Source organism: Malaclemys terrapin, chromosome 8 (genome assembly GCF_027887155.1).
Source record: "Malaclemys terrapin pileata isolate rMalTer1 chromosome 8, rMalTer1.hap1, whole genome shotgun sequence".
In the NCBI taxonomy this organism is placed as follows: domain Eukaryota; kingdom Metazoa; phylum Chordata; order Testudines; family Emydidae; genus Malaclemys; species Malaclemys terrapin.
This window is the reverse complement of record NC_071512.1, coordinates 55,735,379-55,761,262: the sequence shown is the minus strand read 5'-3', so window position 1 is coordinate 55,761,262 and position 25,884 is coordinate 55,735,379. Positions and strand designations below refer to the sequence as shown.

General features: G+C 45.5%; 1 protein-coding gene across 7 annotated transcripts; it reads right to left on the bottom strand.

Annotated features, from left to right (window-relative positions):
• Positions 1 to 891: 891 nt before the first annotated feature.
• Positions 892 to 25,499, bottom strand: NPL (N-acetylneuraminate pyruvate lyase). Of its 7 annotated transcripts, XM_054038299.1 has the most exons (12): positions 24,924 to 25,000; positions 21,439 to 21,507; positions 16,962 to 17,035; positions 14,775 to 14,862; positions 13,262 to 13,319; positions 11,205 to 11,280; positions 8,750 to 8,842; positions 4,902 to 5,047; positions 4,657 to 4,703; positions 3,892 to 3,976; positions 2,494 to 2,533; positions 892 to 1,031 (listed from the first exon to the last, which is right to left on the bottom strand). In XM_054038299.1, exons 2-12 carry the CDS (start codon positions 21,501 to 21,503, stop codon positions 892 to 894), a joined length of 912 nt encoding a protein of 303 aa, XP_053894274.1. In that variant the 5' UTR covers positions 21,504 to 21,507; positions 24,924 to 25,000. The 7 variants fall into 7 exon arrangements, with proteins under 7 accessions (XP_053894274.1, XP_053894268.1, XP_053894267.1 ...); XM_054038293.1 differs by lacking the exons at positions 892 to 1,031; positions 24,924 to 25,000 and adding an exon at positions 25,415 to 25,499 and having other exon boundaries at positions 1,052 to 2,533; XM_054038292.1 differs by lacking the exon at positions 892 to 1,031 and having other exon boundaries at positions 1,052 to 2,533.
• Positions 25,500 to 25,884: the final 385 nt, after the last annotated feature.

Here is a 25,884-nt window from a genome sequence, read left to right as displayed (position 1 = left end):
CAGATCACACTCTTGGGGATCCAAAATGTAGTTAAGAGAGGGGAGGAATAGCTGCAGGAGACAAGAACCTCCTTGGTTCTAGCACTTAGAGCTGTGGGGGAGGGAGCCAGGCAGCTGTACCCCTCACTACAGTATTTGTACTGGTGCTTGTGGAATCCTGGGCTGTCAAGAAGGCTCCTGTCTCCTGCAGCTCCTTCCCCTCTACCTCCTTTCTTTTCTCTGCCATCCTCCTCTTTGCCTTCCCCCTCACCCTCCCGCCCTTTCATTCTGCAGCGATACCAGATCCTTTTTGCCCCTCCTCCCTCTGGGTCTGGCATCACTACAGCATGAAACAGTGGCTTTGTCTACACTACAGCCACTCAGGCAGCACTGAAATTGTGCCACTGGAGCACCATAGCATAGGCGTGACAGGAGGGGGTTTCCCCTCAATAGGCGTAATCCACCTCTGAGAGGTAGTAGCTAGGTCAACAGAAAAATTCTTCCATTGACCTAGCCACATCTACCAGAGAGATTAGGGCATCTTAACAACGTAGCTAGGCTGACCTCAATTTGAAGTGTAGACCAGACCTGTGAAACTGCAGCTAAAAATAGCACTTCCATTTATCTGAACACCTGGTTATCCAAAGGTCTTGGATGTCCTCCAGGCCATTCAGATAAACAGAATTCACCTGTATTATAAAGGTTCCCCCTTTGGGTAATGCTAAAGGAAAGAAAACAAGACATAGGCTAACAAGGCCATCCCTGTTAGGAAACCACTTATTACAAATTCACTGATGGAAATCTCATTGAGTCAGTGTGTCCCCCAAGGAGAACCCTTTGAGTGATGAATCACAAAAGCAGAGGCCCCAAACCTCCAGATCCACATTAATATCAGATCAACTGCTGGGACAGTCACACAATCAGGCTCTCCATTTTAGCTTTTGCTTTCTCAATAAAATCTACAGAGGCACTCAGGAGTGGAAGCCGTGGGGGACCCATTGGAATCCCTGAGGTAAAAGTCATGACTGCTTTAGTCTGTGCAACACCAAAACCTAGGTAGGCAAAAGAAAAAGGCAGGTTACTTAAATATATCACTTAAATAAAAGATAGTCACTACAGAGGGCTCTAAAATACCAACCGCATCAACTATTCCATCTCTTGTGAAACCCTAGAATATGGCCAGAGTTTAAATTCCCACAAGGGAGAAAGATGTAATCAGCAAGTGATGTTTGCAGACAGAAAACAGAGTTAATATCCATCCTGTATTACAATACAAACCACTCTTCGCTACCCATATTTTCCTCCAAAATGCCCCAAGTACAATATTTCCTTAGTAATGCATGCTTATGCTCTGAAAAGTGACTCAGAGTGTGGCTTTGGGAGGGTTCCCATACTTGTTTTTCCAGGACTTCCAGATCAAATTAGGGTAATCTTTATAGATAAAATGTATCCTCTAACTCTCAGCCCAGCAAACAACCTAGGAACCGAAAGCCCAACCATGTCCTTTGTGGTTTACATATAGTATCAGAAGTACTACAGACTAACATGGCTGCTACTCTGAAAGAAGTAATACAGATTCTGTAGTTAGAATTCAGTTAATCATTCTCTTGATTATGTGCAAACCAGAAAGAATCTGCCTCTCTCGCCCAAAGCGGTGATGGCTCTGCAGGGTTAACAGGAGAAAACATGTATTTTTGCCAGCAAAGTCAATAGATACAGTTTTGAAAGCACAAGGGGAGTAGGCCTACAATGTAAAAACACTTATTCTTCTCATAAATGGATGTTTAGATTCTTGGGCCTGATTGTCCTCTCCTCCCTAATTGAGGTCAATTAGGATCAGCTGATTCCAACTAAGGGCTGCCCGAGACCCTTTTACACCCTCCCCGTTGGGAGAAGAAGGGGAGGGAGAGAAGGAGTCATGCTGGTAGTAGGTTAGGTGCAGTGAGACAGCGAGCCTCACCAGGAGGGGAGGCTGCATTCCCTCCCAAAAGACTGGTGGAGAGAAGGAACGGACTTCCCCTGTGCAACCAAGAGGGACTGTTTTATCCAAGCCTGTCTCACCAAGGCTAAAAGCAGCGGAGCCTGGTGAGACCGAGAAGGTGCCTTGCCACACAACAAAAGAGGAGAATCAGGCCCCCCATGCTTTGTCATCAGGGCACTTTATTATCTTGTCCGGGATTGAGAACACTCAGTAAGAGTGACAGAGTGGACTTAAGAAAAATGGATAGTCAGGATAAAAAAAATTGTTTTTTGAAGTTGGGGAATTTGTCAGAGAGCCTGGAGAAAGGAGGGAAGAGTGAGTAGAATCTTTCTGGATGTGCTTTACCAGCTCAGTCATTGAACTTCCAACTGCTGATAACTCAAGCAGTAACAGCAGATGTGAGGTCTCTTTGCACAAGACCTTTCAGAAGGGAGCTTCTCTTGTTGCAGGGACCTGGAAGCTTCAGTGAAGCTCATGGATTTTCAGTTCTTGTTTTACAACACAGTGAGGAAGGAAGATATTGCAGCACCTACCTAGTTTGAATACAAAGCTGAGAAATTCTCCAGTACAGAACTAGAAGAGAAACAGACAGTATTTTTTAATTCACTTCTTCATATTTACAAGACTTATTCTAACAGCTCTGGATGCTTGTATAACAACAATTATACACATGACATAGCAAAGGGAAAGTCCCCAGTACATTTGACATGCCTTCTTAAGTAAAGAAGATCATCCACAGCTCCAAACCCCCACATTGAACTGCTCCCACCTCAATGAGCCACTCCCCATTCAGGCTATCCTCATTATTCAACTTCGCCCTTAACACAACAGTCTGCGGAAACTGGTGCACCGTGCCCTTCTAGACTTCCAGACAGGAAGTCCTTTCCGGAGTAGAGGACCCTTTGTTGAACATAGCCCCACCACACACACGCTCCTGCCACCAGTCCCTCTTTTAGAGCAAAGGAGAAGTGCCCCAGCTGCCCAAGACTGCGATAGAAAATTGTGTATCATTTGCATATTGACTACACCATCGCTATGGCCTCTGACATGTTGAGCAAGAAGGGTAATGGCATAGTGACCTGAGAAACCCTGCATGATGGAGAACCCTTGTGCAGAATGCTATTGCCTACTGTTAACCAGGAAGAAAGCCCAATCTCAGTGGTGTGGGGGAGGTGGAGGGGAAGCAGGAGAAGAGAGACAAGAAGGAAAGAGATGATGCTTGGTCCAGCCTTACCTCCCTTCCCCATAAGCAACTGATGAGGGAGGGGCAAGAAACTGCCAAGACTAGTTAAAAAGTGAGTAGAGTGGACAGTGACCCATCTGGAATGGTTAAAAAGACGACTAGGACAACCACCCCTTAAAAGAGATTGGGCATGGAGCCCTATAGATGGAGAGTATTTGAATGGTGGTTATCAATCAGCAAGGGGGTGTTCAACCAGGTTAGAAAGGCAGGAGGCAGTCTCCAGACTAGTCAGCAGGTAGGTGTGTGCACAAGGACAGGAAGGGAAGAGGAAGGAGGGTGGATGAGAAGAACATTGATTGGAAATGGGACAAGAGGATCCTAGAACAGGTTGTGCCTAAGCCAAAACATGTATGTGACTGGGGGAAACAAACAGACCTATCTAGGTTAGGCTGTTTATGAGGGAAGAGATGGACAGTGCCCATTCCACACAGGGTTTTGGGGGCTGAAGGGGAGGTTACACAAGGGGAAGAAAGGTGAGCTGTGCCTTGGCTAGTTAAAATAGTGGGGTTTGTGCCTGGATCAGTTTGAGAAAAGGGGAGCTGTGTACCAGACAAACAGATTGTGTGTGAACACAGTGGTGAGAGATTAGGTGGTTAAAGTGGTGGTGGGAAGTCATAGAATGAATGTTGCCCAGTGAAGAGAAGTGGAGTCAGGACACTCCCACTGTGAGCAGGTAAAGATGCTGTACCTGATACCGTTGTGCTAATGCAAGGTCTTGCTTTGCAAAAGCCTCCAACATCAAGTTGTTTTTTTTGCCCAGATAGTTGTATGTGCTGCCAAAAAAACCAAAGTAAACTCAGTTACACAAAGAGGTGCTTAGAGCAGCCACCACAACCAGAACAAACAAGAAGTCCCAGGCTTTCTAGTGCAATATTTTGTTTTCAGAACGTAATCATTCCGAGCTAGAAATTCCACGTGGTCTGAAACATATCGTATATAGTTGAGCCTTAAAAGCATGATTGTTCCCAATTAAAAAAAGTGTTACAATTAAGTGTTTTCTTCCCATCATCCTTTACAAATGACATTGTTTTTCCAAGAACAAAAAAATCAGTTAGCCATTCTAGGGAACAATCACTTTGTTTACTTGTCACTTGTGATTTATATATTGTACACACGAATTGCAATATGGTATGGTAACTCATTTACGCCTCCTCAGTGGTGGAGGAAGGGTTGTCTAGTGCTTAAACACTGACCCTGACCTAGGTTAGAGTCCCTTCTCCACTTTCCCCAAGATCACACAGAAGTCTCTTTAGTCTCTCTGAACTTCAGTTCCCCTCAGTAAAGAGGGTAATAGTCCAACCCTGCCTCACAGCAATGTTGTGAGGATAAATAAATACATCAAAGATTGTGAGGTACTCAGGGTATTACAGTAATGGGGGCCATATAATTACAATACATAGACAGATAGTGGTAAATATGGCAACAAATGGAGCAGGAATGCAAAAAGACTGACCTTCCAACTGCCCCAGATGCTCCTATTGCCAGTGCACTCAGCAGATGCTAGTTTGTGGGGAGAAAAAAGCATTTTTACTTCATATAATAAAAAGCAAAGGAAGAATGATCAGTACAAGTCGCAGTCCTGAACATGGCTAGAATTCAATTCGCACTGGGTTGTAATTGTTCAGGTTGGAACCAGGATGTGTCTTAGCATAAGCCACATGGTTTTTAGAGGAGATCATTAAAAGTGGAGCCCCTTACCTCATCCACCCCATAGAGTAGCACAAATTGCTCTTTGTTGTTCTTCACACACTGTGCGAAGTCCAAGAGGTCTGTGTCACTGAACTTCACCCCCTGGAAGGTGGGGATCTGTTCTTTTATACCATCCAGCAGCTCCTCAACACGAACTGCACAGAACAACAATCTCACATCAAGAAACACATTCCAGTCACATAAGATGTCCCTGATCTCCTCCTCAAAGGGTCATCATTGTCACTCAAGCCTTACTATTCTTCATTTGAGCAGAGTCAGGTCCCTTCCCTCCCCTCACACGAGGTAATCAGAGGCAGACTTGTTGCTTTCCAACATTTTCTTTACGGTTTAAATGTAAGAGCTTGGTTACTTAAATAGCTTGAAAGGAACCAGTAAAGCAACTCTGGAATATATGAAGAGATGCACAAATGCATGTTAGGAGAAATGTACCATTGATATAGAATTGTCACTACCCCCTCTCATTTATATCTACTCCCGTATTACATACTTGCTGCTTATTGACAATAAGAAAGATCATGTGGGACACATCCACAAAGCTGAACAGTTTCTATAATTCTGCTACCTGCATTTTCTTTTTTTCCCCCATTGTCTATTTCCTGGCTTGTGCCCTGTTACACAGCAGTGATTTCATTAATATCTATCAGATGTCTTATTTCCTTCTTGAGTATTAATCTTAGTTCAGAAACTGCGAAATACAGTTAGATAAGCAGTTCAGAAAAGAACTGGCAGCTACACTTTAAAAATATATTCAAAGAGGCTATACGGTCTGTTGCCTAGAGCAAGGGAGTCAAAAAACTTAAGTTCAATTCTCAGCTGCACTGCTAACTTGTCTGGACTTGTCTACATTAGAAAAATTTATTGTGGCTGAATGTGATTAGTACTTCAGTTAGCTAACCAGGACTATGCGGTCAGTATTGAACAGCACAAGTGGAGGTTATCACTGTCAGCTAGGTGTGGTGAAAGGTTGCTGGAAGCAGGGTTTAACCATGGTTAGCAGAAATGATGCTAAATGTAACCTGTCCTGGTCTACACTGGTCACGATGTTATAGTCAGCTTCGTTTCATCTTATAGACTCATAGGAGCGTAGGGCTGGACGGGACCTCCAGAAGTCATCTAGCCCAGCTGCCTATGCTGAGGCAGGACCAAGTAAACCCAGACCATCCTGAACAGGTGTTTGTCCAACCTGTTCCTAAAAACCTCCAATTGTAGGGATTCCACAACCTCCCTGGGAATCTATTCCAGAGCTTAACCACCCTTAGAGTTAGAAAGGTTTTCCTAACATCTAACCTAAGTCTCCCTTGCTCCAGAGTAAGCCCATTACTTCTGCTCCTACCTCCACTGAACATGGAGAACCGATCACAGTCATCTTGGTAACAGCCCTTAACATACTTCAGGTGTTATCAGGTCCGCCCCTCAGTCTTCTTTTCTCAAGACTAAAACATGTCCTGTTTTAACCTTTCCTTGGAGAATAGGTTTTCTAAATGTTTACCATTTTTGTTGCTCTCTTCTGGATGATCTCTAATTTATCCACATCTTTACTAAAGAGTGATGCCTAGAACTGGACACAGTACTCCAGCTGAAGCCTCACCAATGCAGAGTAGAGTGGGACAATTATCTCCCAGGTCTTGCGTACAACCAGACATGGGAGGTACACCTGTTAATACACCTCAGACTTAGATTAGCCTTTTTTGCAACTGCATCACATTGATGACTCATTAAATTTGTGACCCCAGATCCTTTTCAGCAGTACTACCACCTAGCCAGTTATTCCCCATTTTGTGCTTGGGCATTTGATTTTTTCCTAACTGTTGTACTTTGCACTTGTCTTAATTGAATTTCATCTTGTTGATTTCATATCAATTGTCCCATTTGTCAAGGTTGTTTTGAATTCTAATCCTAGGGTTATCATATTTTGAGTGTCCAAAAAGAGGACACTCCACGGGGCCCCGGCCCCGCCCCCAGCCCTGCCCCAACTCCGCCCCCACCCTGCTTCCCACGAACATTTGATTTGTGGGAAGCCTGAAGCAGACAGCAGGTAAGCTGTGTGGGGGGGGAGGAGGCACGGCCCACTCTGGCCCCCCCAACCGAGCAGCTCCCTCCGGCGGCCGGCCCCGGCCCCAGCATCTCCAGCCTGGCTCGGCTCGGGCCCTGGGGTGCTGGCCCCAGGCCAGCCCCCAACCGAGCACCCCCAGCCCCGCACCGCCGAGCGCCCCCGGCCCCTCCCTATTTTCCTGGACATGTTCGGCTTTTTGGGATTTCCCCCCGGACAGGGATTTGAGGCCCAAAAAGCCGGACATGTCCGGGAAAATCCGGACGTACAATAACCCTATCTAATCCTGTCCTCCAAAGTGCTTGCAACCCTTTTCAGTTTGGTGTTATCTGCAAATTTTATAAGCATCCTCTCTACTCCATTATCCAAGTCATTAATAAAAATATTGAGTAGTACCAGACTCAGGACTGACTCCTCTGAGAGCCCACTAAATAGGTCCTCTGATAGCAAGGCATTCATAACTACTCTTGGAGTATGTCTTTTCAACCAGTTCCAGACTCACCTTATAGTAATTTAATCTGAACCACATTTCCCTAGTTTGCTTAGGAGATCATCATGTGAGACCATGTCAAAAGCCTTACAATCACATCTGTTGCTTCCTCCCCACCCACTAAGCCAATAACTCTGTCAAAGAAGGAAATTAGGTTGGTTTTGCATGATTTGTTCTTGAAAAATCCATGCTTGCTATTCTTTATAACTCTTATCCTCTATATGTTTAGAAATTGATTTTTTAATCATTTGTTTCAGTATCCTTCCACGTACTGAAGTTAAGCTGATTGGTCTAGGATTCCCAAGGTCCTCTTTGTTCCCCTTTTTATAGATAGGCACTATGTTCGCCTTTCACCCATCATCCATGAGTTCTCTAAGGTAATTGCTAATGGTTCTGAGATTGCTTCAGCTAGTTCCTTAAGTACCCTAGAATGAATTTCATCAGTCCTGGCTGACTTGAATATGTCTAACTTATCTAAATATTGTTTAATCTGCTCTTTCCCTATTTTGGCTTGAGTTCCTTTCCCCTTATTAATACACCAGACCCTCACTAGAATGCGGGATTTGGTATCCATGCATGGTACTGCGTTAACATGGGGACCGTGTTAAAATGAACTGCAATTAAAGTAATTAAATTTGGGATCCATGGCTGCGACCGTGTTGTATGCAAATTTGTGCTATATAGACACGTGTTCTAGCGAGGGTCCGGTGTATTAATTGTGTTGAGTATCTGGTCACCATTTACTAAAAAAAGTTAAGACTGAAGCAAAATAGGCATTAAATACTTCATCCTTCTTGATGTCAAGAGTTATTAATTCTCCTTCCCCACCAAGTACAGCACCTACTTGACCATTCAATCCTGTTTCAGCACAGTAACATTTTCTAATGTAGACAAGCTAAATGTGTTTTTTAATTCTAGATTCACCAACTGTTTTCTGAGGGTACATCTACACTACAGCGGGGAGTCGATTTAAGATACGCAAATTCAGCTACGTGAATAGCGTAGCTGAATTCGACATATTGCAGCCGACTTACCCCGTTGTGAGGACGGCGGCAAAATCGACTTCTGCCGCTTTTTGTCGGCGGCGCTTACTACCACCTCCGCTGGTGGAGTTAGAGCGCCGATTCGGGGATCGATTGTCGCGTCCCGATGGGACGCGATAAATCGATCCCCGAGAGGTCGATTTCTACCCGCCGATTCAGGCGGGTAGTATAGACCAGATCTGAGTAAATCCCTTGAACAGGGAAAGTCTGCATGTAATAGGAGCAAGAGTCACTGAATGAGCAATATACTTACTCTTTACACCTGTTAAAGGAGGAATGTGATAGTAATAAAATGGAATGCCAGGGGCTTCAGATGCAACTTCCCGTAAGAAAGCAACCAGTGTATCTGAAAGAGGCAGTGAAAGAAGGCAATTAGACTCTGAGGCAAGCGAAGGAGGTCATCCACATAAAGGGGAGTTCAGGTTCATAGAGTTCTCAGCAAGCCATCTCTAAGTAGGGTGACCAGATGTCCCAATTTTATTGGGACAGTCCAGATATTTGGGGCTTTTTAAAAAACAAAACAAACACACACCACACACAGGTGCCTGTAACAGTACCTCCCATAAGGCTTTATGGAAATATGCTTAGAATGTGTTTTATGCTACATATGCCATGTAACATATCTCCATAAAGGTTATGATCTACTGAATGTATTAATCCTATTTGTATGCAAGTATCATTTTTGTATTCAAAGTTATGAATGTTGGCTGTGTCCTGGCTTGATTTCTAAACCTTAGTAGAACATTGGTCAATTCCTGGAGAAAGGAATGTGCAAATTAAGTACCTAATCAAGAAACATTTAAAGGACAATGGATCTTGGAATGCTCCATCCACATAAGAAGTCTACTTGAGGACATTCAAGGTAGCATGTAAACAATGGTTGCTACCTGTAAAAACAGAGTCATGCATGGACATGAGACTTGCCCAGGTGACTCCTAAACTCCATCTTGGAGCTGGACTTTGCATAGGAGTGAGGAGGGGGTCTCCACCCATAAGAGAAAGTCTATTTAAACCCCTGGGAGACCCCTCCATTTTGTCTTCAGCTGGCTAAAGAGATATCCTGGAGGGTGGAGAGGCTATTTGAAAAAAACTGGAACAAAGGACAGTGTGCAAGAGATGTGAGTGATTGCTGGACCCAGGCTAAAAGATTAGTCTGTAAAAGGGAGCATTCTGGAACTGGTGAGGATCTTATCTGTATTCAGTTTGATTAGACATAGATTTGTGCATTTTATTTTATTTTGCTTGGTAACTTATTTTGTTCTGTCTGTTACTACTTGAAACCACTTAAATCCTGCTTTCTGTATTTAATAAAGTCACTTTACTGATTAATTAACCCAGAGTATGTATTAATAGCTGGGGGGGCAAACAGCCATGCATCTCTCTCTCTCTGTCTTCTAGAGGGCAAGCAATTTATGAGTTTACCCTGCATAAGCTTTACACAGGGTAAAACGGATTTATTTGGGTTTAGACCCCATAGGGAGTTGGGCATATGAGTGTTAAAGACAGGAACACTTCTGTTAACTGCTTTCAGGTAAACCTGCAGCTTTGGGGGGAAGTAATTCAGACCCTGGGTCTTTGTTGGAGTAGACAGGAGTGTCTGGCTTAGCAAGACAGGGTGCTGGGTTTCCGAGCTGGCAGGGAAAGCAGGAGTAGAGGTAGTCTTGGCACATTGGGTGGCAGCTCCCAAGGGGGGTTCTGTGATCCAACCCGTCACAGTGCCTATTACCCCCACCCTCGGTCCCGATTTTTCACACTTGCTATCTGGTCACCCTATCTCTAAGGAGACACTATTTCTCTATCTCTTCTGCACTTAATAGGTCCAGGATATAGGAATTGGGTACTATGCTTTTAATAGTTTGTGAGCTCTCTAGTGTTCCTCACTGTCTAGGTTTCAGAAGCCAACAGAACAGTAGTGTATATATGTAGCTAGGCCTTGAATGGTTTATAAGATGAGTAAACATGATTATTTCAAACCCACTGGGCCAGTGTAATTCCTTCATATTACATGTTGTCTCTTGGTTTTTATACAACAGGTTATTTCATTTTGGGCTAATCTCACAAATTGATAACACTGGCTAGGGTCAGAGTTTTGCAAGCTTCTTCTACACAGCTCTATCATTTATCCTCCGCTCTGATCTGCTCCCAAGTAGTTCTGCACCTCACAAATAATATGCACTGGCCCTGTTAATCCTCTCCTGTGCTTCCGCAGAAACTGTCAAATATGCCAATGTAATGTATGCAATTTGGTGTGTCCAGTAGGCATCAAGAGATCATCAATTAGTTTCACTTATGACCAAGACCAAACACACCACTGGCATTCGAACAAACAATGTTATTTCCAGAAATGGTTTCCAAAAGAATGTCCATATGACAGTGAGGATGGTTACATTCTGAGCCAGAGCAGCAGAGGGTAAAGGAGGAGCCTATAACACAGGACCTATGTTAAAACTCGATTACCTGCCCTCTTAGAAAAAAACCCAACACCTGAAGGAGGAATATAAGCACTATAAAGGAAGTTTTATCATTGAGGAACCATATAGCAAAGATACAGATGCTCTGACCAACTACAGCAGCATTGCTGCCACAGATCTCTAAAAAAAACCATGACCTCCCTTTACCATATCATACTGCTGACAGCCTGAATGTGTGGTAAACTGCAGAAGAAAAAGGGCTCTGTGGATGTGATGGCCACAGATGTCTCTGCTCACCTTTGTTTGTAGGTTTGAAAAAAAAGGGTGCGATCCCAGCGATACCACTGGCTCCTATTGCAGCTGCATGTTTGGCCTGAATAGGAAAGAACAGAATGTATCAAAGGTGCATGCACTGCATGTGTTTCTATCATGCACGTAGTGAAGAAGAACCACATCAATCCATTCCACCGCTATGAATTAAACTCTTAGAAGCAAGTTGTACATTATGAAACAAGTTCAGCCCTGAAGTTAATGGGAGTTGTGCCAGTTTTGCCAGGGATGAAGGGGCCCTTCCATCAAGGTAATGCACTACCTCTGTTTCTAAACAAAACACATATCTATTACCTCTGTCTGATTAATGAATGGTCCTCCATCCTTACAGCTCCCACCTCCCAAGAAATAGGTTAGCATCACTGACCCCATTCTACACATTGGGAGACAGACAGGTTAAGCGACTTGCTCAAGTCACACAGGAAGTAAGTGGTAAAAGCAGGGAATAGAATCCTGCTCTCTGGCACCATCAGGTTCTTCAAGAATTTTCCCTTCCTTCAACTACAACATGCCTTTTAAGAGTCCCACATCCCCTGAAGTGGCCAGGAGTGGACCATCTGGGCCTGAGAACATGTGTGTGTGAGTGAGAGCGAGCAAGACAGTGCACAAGTGAACAGGGGCCGACAGAGAGAGATTGAGTCAGAAGACAGGAGAGAGTATGGAAGCCCCCTAAGAAACAAAGAAGAGGAGGAAATGAGGAGTAGAGGCCCTGGGGGGAAAACAAAGGAATAAAGTGCAGATATAGGGGAGCCATGTTACCAGTAGCCTGTGCTTTAGGGATGGCTAAAAAATCATAAGCCTAACTAGGTTTTTCTAACATATGCCCATCATCATAGTGTCACTCTCTTAGCACTAACGACACTATTTCCTTGCAACATAGGCTGGTATGGAGGGGATTTTTTTGTCCCGGACAGCACTACATCTATAGCAGTTTTCTAATTGCTACCTTTTCTCCAGGAGTATCCCAATGTTGAATGCTGATCCCACATCCTGCATGCCTACCTGGTGGAATGTTAAAGGGTACCTGAGAATTTTCAGGGCACAGCAGATGCTACTTGATACGTCAATGAGGCAGCAACATCCCCTTATGACAAGCTGATGCAACTTCATGACACGAGCTCATCCCTTAGGACGAAGCCTCAAAGGGCAAAAGCCTCCATTCATTAAACCTTCCCCCAACCAGAGTGCAGTGAAGAGGAGCCTGGCTGGCTCCTCCAGTTAACCAAATCAAGAGAGCCTCAATCCCAGGGGAGCCTGAGGTTTATCCTAAAGTGACCCACAACGAAGTGGGTCATACAATTTACAATGGTCATTAATTATATTACTAGATGAATGGGGCCGTTCACATGAGGGGTGTCAGGTCACATTTGGAAGTCCCCCCCACCCCCAGTAAAATGGTGGCGGAGAATCTATTTGTAACATATTCTGTGCTTGTACAGCACCTAGTGCAATGGGGTCCTGGTCCATGAAAGGGCATTCTAGGCCCTGTAGCAATACAAACAAACGCTGTATAACCTGACAGCTGTCCAGGAGATGCTAGTAGAGCAAACCAACTCAGTCTGATTAGATCCAATGCTTGTGTACTCAAAGACTCAGGGATATGACTATGTTGATAAAATACCCATGTCTGGCTCAGGTCAGCTGACACAGGCTCACTGGGCTTGGGCTGCAGGGCTATAAAACTGCAGTATAGACATTTGGGCTTGGAGTGGAGCCTGGGCTCTCGGACCCTGTGAGGTGGGCGGGTCTGAGAACCCATACTCCAGCCTGAGTTAAAACGTCTACACTGCAATTTTATAGCCCTACAGCCCAAGCCCTGTGAGCCTGAGTCAGCTGACCCAGGCCAGTGTTTTATTGCCATGTAGATGTACCCTCAGGATCCTCCAGGACCAAGACAGCATAACATGGAAAGAGCACATGTCAGTAAGCACATAAACTCAGAAAAGAAAAGGGGATCAACCCATTCATATAGAAGGTTATGGAAAGACAAAGGAAGGAGGCCAAGAGACAATTCACACACGCACCAGTTCCTTTGCCTCTGGTAGACTTAATGCTCCCACGTGAATGATCACATGATCCAACCTACACAGAGAAAGATTGAAAGGTTGCTGTTTATTTTTTGGTTTATGGGAATTTAAATGTGGGGGAAAAATGCCAGACAGACAGTCTGGGTAACTCAATTATGTCCACACAGCAGATACTTAATTGGAGTGGGCATACAAACTAAAGGGGATCTAGACACAAAGTTTTAGAGTATAGCAAAAAGTTCAGCCACACATCCAACACTTCTTTCCAGTACCTTCCTCCACCCAGATCCCACAATCTTATTTCTGCAGCTCTCAGATCCTCATCGCCAGAGCTGCCACATGCTGGCCAAGTGATCTTCCTGAAGCAGTGGGCCAGATTCTCCCCTGCATTGTCTCTTGTGTAGTCTCTTCCCCTATGTAAAGGGCTAAACATTCTGATCTGCAACATCTGACACCATTTTGCATCAGTAGAAATGAATGCACCAGATACAAGGCTGTGGAGAATCAGGCCCATTGTATGCAGCAAGCTTAGAGAGTCACACAAAGTAGGTTAAAATAAATAAAATAAATAAATATTAAAAAAATCATTTTTCATAGGAAATTTTCAAAATTTTTTCCTCCCCCTTAAACTTTCTATAGGAATTTTTTGAGTTATTCAGCAATAACCCCCCCACCCCCCCCCACAAAAAAACCCCGAATCCAGAATTTTTTTTAACTCAAACTTGAACAAGAGTTACCAAGATACCCCTACTTCAAGGAAAAACTCCACCCATTTTTGTTTCCCCTCTTTCTCCCTCTAAAGAGAAGCCCAGAAAGTTTAAACCCAAAAGAAAAATTCAGTGAAAATGTTTTCCCCCTCTGTCACTTCTCCCCCCCCGCATTTTCACTGTCCCTTCCCCACAATTCCACTCTCCCCCTCCCCATCTCTCACCTCCCCACAACTCACTTTCAACATGGACGTTAGAGACAGCGCAAAGGTGAGTGATATGAGAATATGCAAAACATCCAAGAAGAGGGATGGTCCAGTGATTAGAGTTGTAATGTGGGACACAGAAGACATGAGGCCAATTTCCTGCTCTGCGACAGACTTCTGGTGTGGTTTTGGGCAAGTCACTTAGTCTCTGTGCCTCAGTGTCCCCATTTGTTCAATGGGGATAACAGCACTGCCCTGCCGCACAGGGGTGTTGAAAAGATAAATACATACAAAGATGGTGAGGCTCTCATGCCTGTGAGAAGGCAACATAAAAGCAGCAAAGATGGTCTCATTTTCACATCCCTTATTACTTTCCCTTCCCCCAACTTAAGCAACAGGAAGAGGGCGTTTCCAAAACCGCCTCTCTTCCACATGCCTCCATAAGCATTTCTATAGTCCCTTATTTTGACAACACCAACAACATCTTGATAAAAGGGCCAGGGAAAGAAAATAGAGGAAGTAATTAGAGGGTGCACCCTTTGCTTAGACAAGCAGTAATGTCTAGGTGAACAGACAAGTTTCCTTAGAGCTACTCACTTGTTTTTCCCTTTGGTCACCCACTCCTCTGCCAGCTGCTTCCTCTCCTGGGTGCTCAGTGACAGCCCTTCTCCTGTTGTGCCATTCACTGTTTCAAGCAGAACACAACACACTCTAAGGCCTGGCCTATACAGAGAAGTTGCACTGGTTTGACTAAAGACCATTATTGAAATTTAATCACACAAACTAACCTAATATTGAACAGTTGTAAACAGATACCCTGTTTCCCCGAAAATAAGACAGTGTCTTATATTAATTTTTGCTCCCAAAGATGCGCTAGGTCTTATTTTCAGGGGATGTCTTATTTTTCAGAAATGAAAAATGCCTTATTATCGGTGGATGCCTTATTATCGGGGAGGTCTTATTATCGGGGGGATGCCTTATATTACAACGAGAGGCAAAACTGTAAGTAGGCCTTATTTTCGGAGGATGTCTTATTTTCGGGGAAACAGGGTATGCAAGTCCACACAAGGGTTTGCACTGATTTAAATAAACTTTTTTTTAAAAGTGCTTTAGTTAAACATGCGGAATTTGTGTGTGATATATATATATATATATATATGAGAGAGAGAGAGAGAGAGAGAGACTATAGCACTGAAAGAGTTAAATGCATATGCCCTCTGTGATGTTAGGAGTATAATATAATATCTCATTGAAAGGTGACAGGGCCAGAAAGAGTTAACTCACAGACTGACCTAACCCGTGTTTGAACCTTAAGGACTGGTTAGAAAGATATGTAAATGAAAAGAGCTTTGAAATGCAAGTCTGCATTGTTAGAGATCTCAGGGGTAGATGTTTGCTCAGGTCTTGTGATGTAAGCAAACAAGTCTTATCTATTGCTATAACTTTAATTCAAAGATCAAAAAAGGAATTAACATTTATAATGATATTTGAGTGAAACAGTATTATTGTCTATATGTCTCTTTGAAGGTTGTGGTAACCTGTATCTGAACTGTTTAATAAATAAATTACCCTGTGCTAATTGCCAGGATGTTTGGAGGGAGAATTAAGCCTAGTGTTTTCTCAGGCCGAAAGACGGCTGGAAATGTCTAAGAACCCTGGGACACAATCCTGCTGCGTCTCAGAACTTCTTTGGGTTTCAAGAGGGGGAAAACCTTGAGCCACAAGGATTGAGATCCCCAGTCATTGACTGGAGCCACCCTGAATATGAACATTGGAATGTAACCTATGGACTATTTCTAAAAGGACTTTTGGCAACTACAAACTCACCTCTACTATATATCTGAACCTCAAGAATTGAATTCAAGTCTGTGTGTGTATATTATATATATATATATATATATATATATATATATATTTTTTTTTTGATCTTTTAACCAACACTCCCTCTCTTTTCTTTAAGAAATTTTAGCTTAGTTAATAATCATTGGCTAATAGATCTTACCCAAAATACACACTAAGTTATAATTGGACCTGGGTATATGGCTGATCCTTTGGGATTGGAAGAACTTTCTCTTTTATATGATAAGATTCTCAGTAATCATCATATCTGACGTGTGTGTCTGGATGGAGGCCTGAGGCTGGGTACTTTAAGGGAACTGCGTGGTTTGGACTTCTGAGTAACCAGTGAGGTACTACAGAAGCGGTTTTGTGCTGGCTTGGTAAATCTAAGTATTGGAATAACCACCAGCATTTGGAGTTTGTCTGTCCTGTTTTGTTTGCAGTTCACCCTGATTGAGTGACCTCAGCTGGCTCCCATGGGCAGCACCGTCACACCCTCCTAGGCCAACACAATCAGAAAGGAAGAAATCCTTTTAAGAGAACAATGGACTTGAAGCTCATTTGATAAAGGTGCCTACTGAATAAATATGATTTGAATAAATGCATCTCTCTCATATCCAATGTTGTCCATCAGGTGACCACATCTTGTCCAAGCATGTGGATAGAATCATTCAGATGGGTCTTTTCTGTCACTGCTTTGATCCTTCTTAATGCCCTAATATGGCATTATCTAGTAGTGGTCTCTGCTTCCTTCCCCACTCCAGTAACATTCTCATCTTCTGCTCTATCCTGCACATAACTGGGAGTTTAGGCAAAAACAGATTCCTAAAGAATAGGCTATGATCTCTTCCACTTAAGTGCACGTTTATAATGCTCCCATCCCCATATTCCATTGCCTCACAGCTCTTGGCTGACAAGAAGCACAATTCACTGCTTAAGACTTACCAAAAATGTTCTTCACACCCTGCTCTTTTACAAGATAATCCACATATTGCCCAATCACAGAGAGGTTAATTTCTCTGAAAAGAAAGAAAATGAAAAAGGGGAAGACAGAAATAACATGTGTTTAAGGAATCCCTGACCAAGTTCAAGTTCTAACAGGTTTCCCTCTAATAACCTAGAGGGGTTGGGAGTATGAAATCTAGCTTAAAAAAAATTCATCTGCCCTCTTCCTGAATTGTGGAGACCTCTATACATAAAGCTTCTGAACAGGGTATTTGGGCTGAGAACGCCAGATTAGAAAGCGTCCTGTATGTGAGACCTAAATTGGGATTCCTAGAGCATGAGATTCACAGAACTATAAGACCCAGATATTCAGCGATCAGAACCACAAAGCTTCACGTGTTCTATTGCTACAATTTATTAATGCCTTTAAAATTTATATAGATATAGATAGAAGACTTGATAGGAACGCTATTTTTCAAGTTTACCTGATTCTGTCTCATAACCACTGCCCTTCTGAGCACACAGCAGCCACCAGGCTGGCTCTGACTTCTGGAAAGTGCTACAGCAGAGGTTCTCAAACTGTGGTCCGTGGACCACCAGTGGTCAGTGAGCTCCATTCAGGTTGTCTGCAGCTAGTTCCCTCTAAGGTGCACGCCTGGGCGGCTACACACAAGAGAATGAAGGGCCACCCACCCAGAGGGGAAAGTAAGCTGGTACGCTACCCCAGGGCTCCAGGGGCTATTTAAAGGGCCAGGACAGTAGAAGCAGGAGAGGCCCTGGCCCTTTAAATAGCTGCCAGAGCAGCAGTGGCAGCTGGGGTCTCCGGCAGCAGTTTAAAGGGCCCGGGGCCCTTTAAATAAACTGCTGCTGGAGCCCCCAGCTGCTGCTGCTATCCTGGCGGGGGAGAGGGAGGGCGGGCACTTACTAGTGAGCCAGCCCCAACCCAGCCCCATACCAGCAAGACCCTGTTTCTACTTTCACCCCTCCACCCACCTACTTATGGGAACTGCTGAAAAGACTTACATGTAAGGTGAGGTGGTGGCCTTGGGGAGGCGGGAATAGGAGGTAGGTGGGAGGGGGCAGTGGGGTGAGAAGAGAGGGTGGAGGGAATTTGGGATGTGGAGGGCTGTGGCGGCTAGAGAAAAAAAAAAAAAAAAAAAAAAAAAAAAGGCAACTTTCCCCAGCTCCAGGGCTGGGGAGAGATTCCCCCTCCTTCCTAGCCCCAGCTCAGAGCTGCCATGGTGGGGGAGAGAGAGGGCACATCCATCGCATTGGAAAGGTAAGACTACTGATATTAAAATTTGAGTTGTGTGCTTTTATTTGTAGACCAAATAGCGCTTTTATGTAGAGTGCTTTATAATAGTTAGCAAACAGTACAAACAATATTTGGATAGATCATTAAGTGGTCCGCCGAGACCCTCAGCAATTTTCAAGTGGTCCGCAAAAAAAAAAAAAAAAAAAAAAAAAGTTTGAGACCCATTGATCTAAGGAACATGGGGTAAGCCTGGAATAAAGTGTAGCTAGGAGGGATACCAAGCTTAGTTATGTTTTGAAACTAGTAGACTCTCAGACACCAAAGTCTCCAATCGCCAACAGGGTTCACTCAGGCCTTCAGAGGTGGCTAAACAATTCTAGGCAGTTGTTTGTTTTTTCTGTATCTGAAAAAACCCACAATAAAGGCCCTTTCTCCCCTGGGCAAACATTTAATATCTTGTAGTGCTTTAAGACTGCAGGTCTAAAGGAAAAGTGACTAGGTAAAAGTAGTAACTATTGCTTTGACAGAGCTATTAGTTTGCTTATTCAGTCATATCTGCTCACTTCAGTGGCAAGCAGAGAACCAAATCCTCAGCTGATGTAAATTAGCATCAGCTGAGGACCTAGCCCATACCTTGACAATTTTACAGTTTCTAACCCATATATTTTCACTACTCTTTACTGCTGCTTGCCCTGCAGAGCCCCTCCCAGATATTGTATGCTAAATTCCAATCTGTGCAAACTTAATGAAGACAATGGGATTGTGCCTGTGTCAGAGGTATAATTTCTCTGCAGAATGTGTGTTACTGGTTGTCAGGTGAGAGATGGGAAGAGAACAACTCGTTGCTCAGGATCCAGGCTTAATCTGCAGAAAGATTACTTAAAAACCATTGTCTGAATTTTAAATGGTACATGCTGGAGTACAGAAATCACTGAGAGACTATGATCTAGAGCTGCTCAAACAATGGTGACCTTTATGGAAAGGTTTTATTCCATACAACTTAGACTTCTTGAGAAATCTTGACCCGTTCTGCTGTGATCCATTTTTGCTGTCACAGAATTAAACAAAGAACAGAGAAACTCCAGCGTTCTCGGTCAAAATTTCCCTTACCCTCCCCATCTGTATTCTACAGTGTGCTAGATGGTTGCCAGTGCCACTTTCCCACACTCCCTGCATCTTACTGGTGTGCTGCATGCTTGTAATTTGTGGAGCACACAAAGACATCATTTAGGATGAAAGGCTCAGAGTAAAATTACTGGAAAAACAGTTTCCCCCCCACATTACATTCTTGGATGCTCACCATTTAACCCCTTTAAGGGACGGAACGGTCTGTGGTCTTGGCTTTAACACAAGAGAGACAAAACAAGACCCGCTGGCACAGCCACTTACCTCTGCTACTGAAGATGCTTTGTGGGTTTTTTCCTGCCCTATTAAAATACAGTGACTCATTTCCAGCAGCTCTACCATGCTCAGATTATTAAGTGTTTCTTGTATTGTACATTGTAATTTAAGGAGAGTTAAGGTTGGAATGGAATGCTCAAGATTTAAAAAAAAAAAAAAAAAATCTGAGCTCCCGATTCAATATCTGCCGGGGGGGGAGGGGGGGGGGGGGAAATGCAGCGTTCCCAAACAAGATGAAATATGTAGTGTTGTTGATCAGCCATACAGTTCCCCTTTGGACATAGGAGTGTGACTCAAAATGCTAACAGTCTAGCTGTCCTTAAACTGGCGAGAGACAGCATGTGTAATCACAGCATCTCTATCAGGTTCAGATTTTAAATTAGTCACCACTAGAACCTTTTAGTTATTCTGACTATGTGGGTAGTGAGCCAATGTCAGAGTGGCAGATGGGGCCTGATTCTCCCTTACATGAAGATCACTTTACACCAGAGAGAGTGGGGGAGATAGGGAGGTGTGTGAGATCAGAGAATATTGTGCTGCAGCCAGTCTCTGCATCCTGCTTCCCTGATTCAACCTAGGTGTGACTCCTTCATGATCTGGGGTGACTAGCTGTAGGCCCTCCATCCAGCCCTTAAGATCAAGCCACCCAGTTACACTTCCCCAACACACGCACACACTTTGAAACCTTGCTTACCCTCCCTCCCACTCAATTTACCACTTGAATGCATGGTCTGGGCTCTCACCATAATGAGCAGGTCTACAGTCACCTGATGCTTCTCTGCTAACTGCTCCCATGTCCCCTGAGAAGAGACTGAAGCCACCCACACTCCCTGTTCCCATGTGCCCTCAAGGCCACAGTTTGGGTGTTCATTTCAGCAACCTTAACCCCAATTTAAAGAGGTGTGGGATTATAAAACAATTTTTAAAAATCCATTTTAAAGAAGTGTGTATGTACACATACGGATATTTATTTATAGGCCAAAAGAGGTCACAGGATCATTTAGATGTGCAGTTCTAACTTTCATGCCTCTTTCTTTTAATTCCCCCACTGCCTCCTGACCAATTGTTTGTTGCTGTAATCCACGGTGTCTTTTTTGGTAATTAAACTAAGCACTTTTGAGAAGGGAAGCACTATGAATAACTTCTGGGCACTAAAAAAAAAAAAAATAGAAGTTATTTGTATAAATACACTCTACTACTGTAAGAAGTAGCTAAGCAAACCATCCTTCATAGTTACAGGATGCAGGCTGTTAATGGCATCTGGTGGATGTTACTTTGCCCTTTCTCTTTGGTTGGATAAAGAGAGAAAGGGACAGTCTTCATTTTGCTTGTGATAAGAATAATCAGGGTTGGATTCCATATTTATGGCCTCTCAATAACTCCAGATGAAATCTTCTCAGTTTACAAGTCAAAAGGAGTGGTGTAAATACCGACATAACACTGTACAAACCTAGATCTCAAAGCACTTATCAAAGTCAGGTAAGGTTGAGCAGCTCCATTTTTACAGTGTAACCAACCTGATGGTTTTTTTTTTTTTCCTTTTCTTCCGAGAGCCAGTCTAGACTCTGAGTAAGCTGCCCACCACAAAATTAACCTCTGCTCCTAGTACTGCAGGACTGTAAGGAAGGGGATTAGTCAGTCAAACAAAAGCCTTCACAAACCTTTATCTTCTTGGGATGTTGAACACGGTTAGAAAGTTAACTTAAAAAAAAAAGTAGTTGCAGAAAAGCAAGTAGGAAAATGTAAGGTTCTGGGGAAAAGTTCACAATACATTAATTGTCATTGACAGCAACCCTTTTGGTGGGGAGAGGTAATATTTACCCATCTGGAGTCATTGGAGTGATTGTAGCTGCTGTGAGACCCTGCAATCTCTTTGGGGATGCCATTGAGCTGTTGGGAGAAGTCAGAAAGACAAGCAAAATATATATTTTGAGTAAATTCTGTTAATGACAAAGCTCTACAGGCAAAGCCTGGAACAGGTGGACTTTGTAAGTTTCTTTTGAGAAAAGACGACTGTGCAGTTTTCTGCAGATCTGTGCAGATGGGGTTACTGTAGCAGGCAAGGTCTGAGCATAAGATTGGTAGCACCTGGTACAGGTCTAGTTCATAGGCAGTTTCTCTTTGAATCTCCTGTTTTCACATGTGCATCACTTCCTAAAACATTCACCTTTGGGCCAGACAGTACTTATGTCTGGGTCTCTGTTTGAAGAGAGAATTTCTGGAAGCAAAATCTCTAACACCATTTTTGAGGTCTGGGGATGGAGTGGAAAAAATGCATGTCAAACAATATAAAGGGGAAAAAAAATAAGCACATTTTTATCAAGGGAGCTAAGCCACCAAATTTAACATTTCATATGGACATAATCCCTGAAGAGCTCTATAGCGTCTACTTGGGTTGGAGATAGTGGGAAATCAAGTCAGGGCTGCCCAGAGGATTCAGGGGGCCTGGGGCAAAGCAATTTCGGGGGCCCCTTCCATAAAAACAGTTGCAATACTATAGTAACATGTATTTGGAAATGTAAAAAATAACCAGTGAAATACATTCAAAAATTAATTTGTAATAATTTGAAAATACACTAAATACATTTAAAAACATTAAATACTTTAATGGTATGTATACATTTGCAATTACATAATGGGCTGTTGCTGGGTGATGGTTGGTGCCAACGGACTGTCGCTGCCTGGGGGTGGTGCTGCTGTTGTCCAGGGCTGGTTGGGGAGCTGGGCTCTGGGTTGGAGGGTGCCCGGCTCACAGGGGCTGGGCTCAGGGCTGTGGGGAGATGGGGTCAGGGGGGTGTCCGGCTTAGAGGGGCTGGGCTCGGAGCTGGGAGTCAGGCCTGTGAGGGTCATGGGGTCAGGGGAGGTACCTGGCTCACAGGGGCTGGGCTCAGGGCTGTGGGCAGGAGGGTGCCTGGTGCACAGGGGCTGGGCTCGGAGCTGGGGGTCAAGGCTTGGGGGGGGTAATTGGGTCGGGGGGTACCTGGCTCACAAGGGCTGGCTCAGGGTTGTGGGGAGCTGGGGTCAGGAGGGTAGCCGGATCAGAGGGGCTGGGCTCAGAGTTGGGGGTCAGGGCTGTGGGGGGGATGGGGTCAGGGAGGTACCTGGCTCAGAGGGGCTGGGCTCAAAGCTGGGGGGTCAGGGCTGTGGGGGATGGGGTCAGGGGGGGTGCCCGGCCCCGGCTCCTTACCATGCCGCTTACCCCCTCTCCCGGAGCCTCAGCCCACCACGTCCAGGAGCGGCCCCAGACAGTGCTGCAGCAGCGTGATGTCTCCAGGAGGGCCTGAATTCCCGCCCACAGCTCGCAGCCCTGCCCCCTTACCAGCTGAGACGCCAGGGAATGTGGGATGACGGAGGTGGGGGGAGCCTCCGACATACTCGTGGGGGCCCTGCAGGGCCCGGGGCCTATTGCCCCACTTGCCCCCCCTTCTGGGTGGCCCTGAATCAAGTGATTGAAAAGTCACTTCTGAGCCTGGTCAATTCTACTTCTCTTTACAAAATTTACCCACCACTCATTACTGTTATTCCAAATATGGCCCCAGCCCCACCCTCAGCCTCTCTCTCCTCTTGGAAAGGATGGGAAAAGGAGAATTCTTCTCCTGCTGGACAGGGAAGTCTCTACTGTGGGAAAGAGGTAGCATAGCAGCCTTATGGTGCCTTCTCCTCCATGACTTTCTCTGCTGCTGTTTCCAACTTAGTCTACAGTATCAGAACAAAACTTATCCAGTTTGTCCCAGTTACATTTCTGAGCAGTATTCATAGAAGCAGGGTTGGGAGGGACCTCAGGAGGTCATCTAGTCCAACCCCCTGCTCAAAGCAGGGCCAATCCCCAGACAGATTTTTACCCCAGTTCCCTAAATGGCCACTCAAGGATTAAACTCACAACCCTGGGTTTAAGCCAGGGGTCTCAAACATGCAGCCCTCAGGGTGATTTTCTGCTGCCCGCGAGCCCTCCCCCAGTGTCTACCAGCGCAGCTCTGGCCAGACATGCACCGGGAGCAGGTCATGGTCCCTGCTTGTCTGGCCTGCCCTGTGCAGCTCCGGGAAGAGGCTAGAAGGGGGGGGTGGAGGGGCTGTGTGTGGCTGTTGCTTCGGGCAGCGCCCCCAGCAGCTTCAATTGGCCAGGAATAGGGAACTGCGGCCAATGGGAGCTGCTGGAGGCGGTGCCTCAAGCAACAGCCACACACAGCCCCTCCATCCCTCCTTCCCCATGTTCCAGCCTCTTGCAGGGGCAGGGCAGACGCGCCAGGCCAGATCCTGCCCCCCAAACTCCTCCTGCAGCCAAACCCCCTGCCCTGAACCCCCTGCCCCATCCCACACTCCTCTTGCACTCCAACCCACTGCCCTAATCCCCCGCCTCACCCTGCACCCTGACCCCTTGCTGTACCCCTCACCCCCTCCTGCACCCCACACGCCAACTCCCTGCCCTTAGGCCCCACCACACCCCTCCTGCCCCCCCTGGGGGCAGAAGTGGGGTGGGGATTTCAGGGAAGGGGTTGGAATGGGGGCAGGGAAGAGGTGGGAAGAAGCGGGGCAGGGGCAGGGCCTCATGGAAGGGGTGGAGTGGAGGTGGGGCCGAGGGCAGCACGGGGGAGAGGTGTCAGTAATGCAGCCCTCGGGCCAATGTACTAGTCCTCATGGTCATTTGAGTTTGAGACCCCTGGTTTAAGCAGACCAATGCTCAAACCACTGAGCTATCCCTCCCCCTGGAGTGGCATATCTGAGGACATAAGACTTCAACACTGCAATGGTTACTCTTGGCTCAGCTTTGGGAGGTTGTCTTCATAATCATAAGGGCTAGAAACTAAATTCTTCTATAAATTAAAGATTCGATTCAACAGAAGCAGATGGCATTGGCACCCCAACTCACCCACAGTGGATTGTGAGTCCTGTTAATGCAAAGCTACTTTCTAACAGGTTTTGCCCTGAGTACACATAGTATGGAAATAATTGAAACAGCACAGAGCACAGGCTCTCTTGAGAACATGCTGATTTGCACATTGGGTGAACAGCTCCAGCCCAGAGATAACAGCATCACATGAGCTTTACAGGGGATGGGGAAAGGGGACAAAATCTGCTACAACCATGCTGCTCAGAAACTCAGTCTCCCCCCCGTGAGCTCCACACACCACCCCCTCAGTCACTCTCAGAAAGCCGGTCGGTCTGTCTGTCTGTCTCCCCCTTTCCAAGACTCAGCCAGTCTGCCCCCCCTTTAAGAATCTGAGTTTCTCCGCAACTCTGCAGAGCCTGCCCCCCACTGCAATGAGTCTGCTGTCCTGCCCACCCGGCCTGTGTCAGTCTGTCCTCACCTGCAGAGTGAGCCCCTCTGGCCAGCACACCGCGCTGCCTCCCCTGGACCTCGGCAGCGAGACTGATCTGGTGTGACTCTGCTCCCTCGAGCTGCTGTGGCTTCCTTTTTATTGCTGAGCATGCCTGGAGGGGCCGCACATGCTCACTAACAGCAGCTGAAGCCCTGCCCTAAGCCGGCACTCATCACCCCCAGGACCCCAGCCGCAGGATTTGCTCCCCGATCAAACTGCTCTTCTCCGGATGGGGGTGCTCCGTGCCCAGGGCTGCGGCGTTAAAGCCCCGCCGGGCCCCCCACTGCCCATTGCAGACCTGGTTCCTTGTCACCCTTGTTAAGTATTAGGGTCGTGGCCAAAGTCCTAGTCGGGGCGGGGGGGCATTATACCCTTGTGTGAACAGTCACCGTCCTGCCAGAGTTCACAACCCCACCACCACCACGGGTGCGGATGGGCGCTGCCCTCCTGGACAAGCGAACGAGCAAGGGGGTGGTTACCTGTTTTGCTGGTGGTGGTGGTGATAGTTTTCGGTTGTGGTTAGGGAGCGGGAGAAATGTTGGCGCTCGGGAGAGGAAGGGGAAGAAAGAAGGACAATCACAGCTCGGCAGCTGCCCAGCACTGATCAGGGCCGGTGTAGTGTATTGAATTGCTCTTCATAGGAATGTGCTACTTATGGTGTACTGAGCATGCTCAGTACATCTGCTGACGCCACTGCCCCTCACCTTGCCCTTATTAGCCGTAAAAAATCTGCTGACTGCTATTTACAGGGGTTAAAAAAAGGCATATTTATTTGTGTATGGTCACACGAACTGAGCATGCTCAGTAACATCTGCTGAAGCCACTGCCCTTCACCTTGCCCTTATTAGCCGTAAAAAATCTGCTGACTGCTATTTACAGGAGTTAAAAAGGAGCAAAGGGGGCGAATCAGAGCAGGGAGGTGGACAGGTTCTGAGCAGGGGGCGGAAGT

Coding starts and splice junctions, on each gene's coding strand:
- NPL (XM_054038299.1), bottom strand. CDS start 21,503: ATGGCATCCCCAAAGAGATTGCAGGGTCTCACAGCAGCTACAATCACT. Junction 8,843..11,204: donor TTTCAAACCTACAAACAAAG/GTGAGCAGAGAC, acceptor TGCCTCTTTCAG/ATACACTGGTTGCTTTCTTA. Junction 5,048..8,749: donor TCCTTTAACAGGTGTAAAGA/GTAAGTATATTG, acceptor TGTTCTGTGCAG/TTCGTGTTGAGGAGCTGCTG.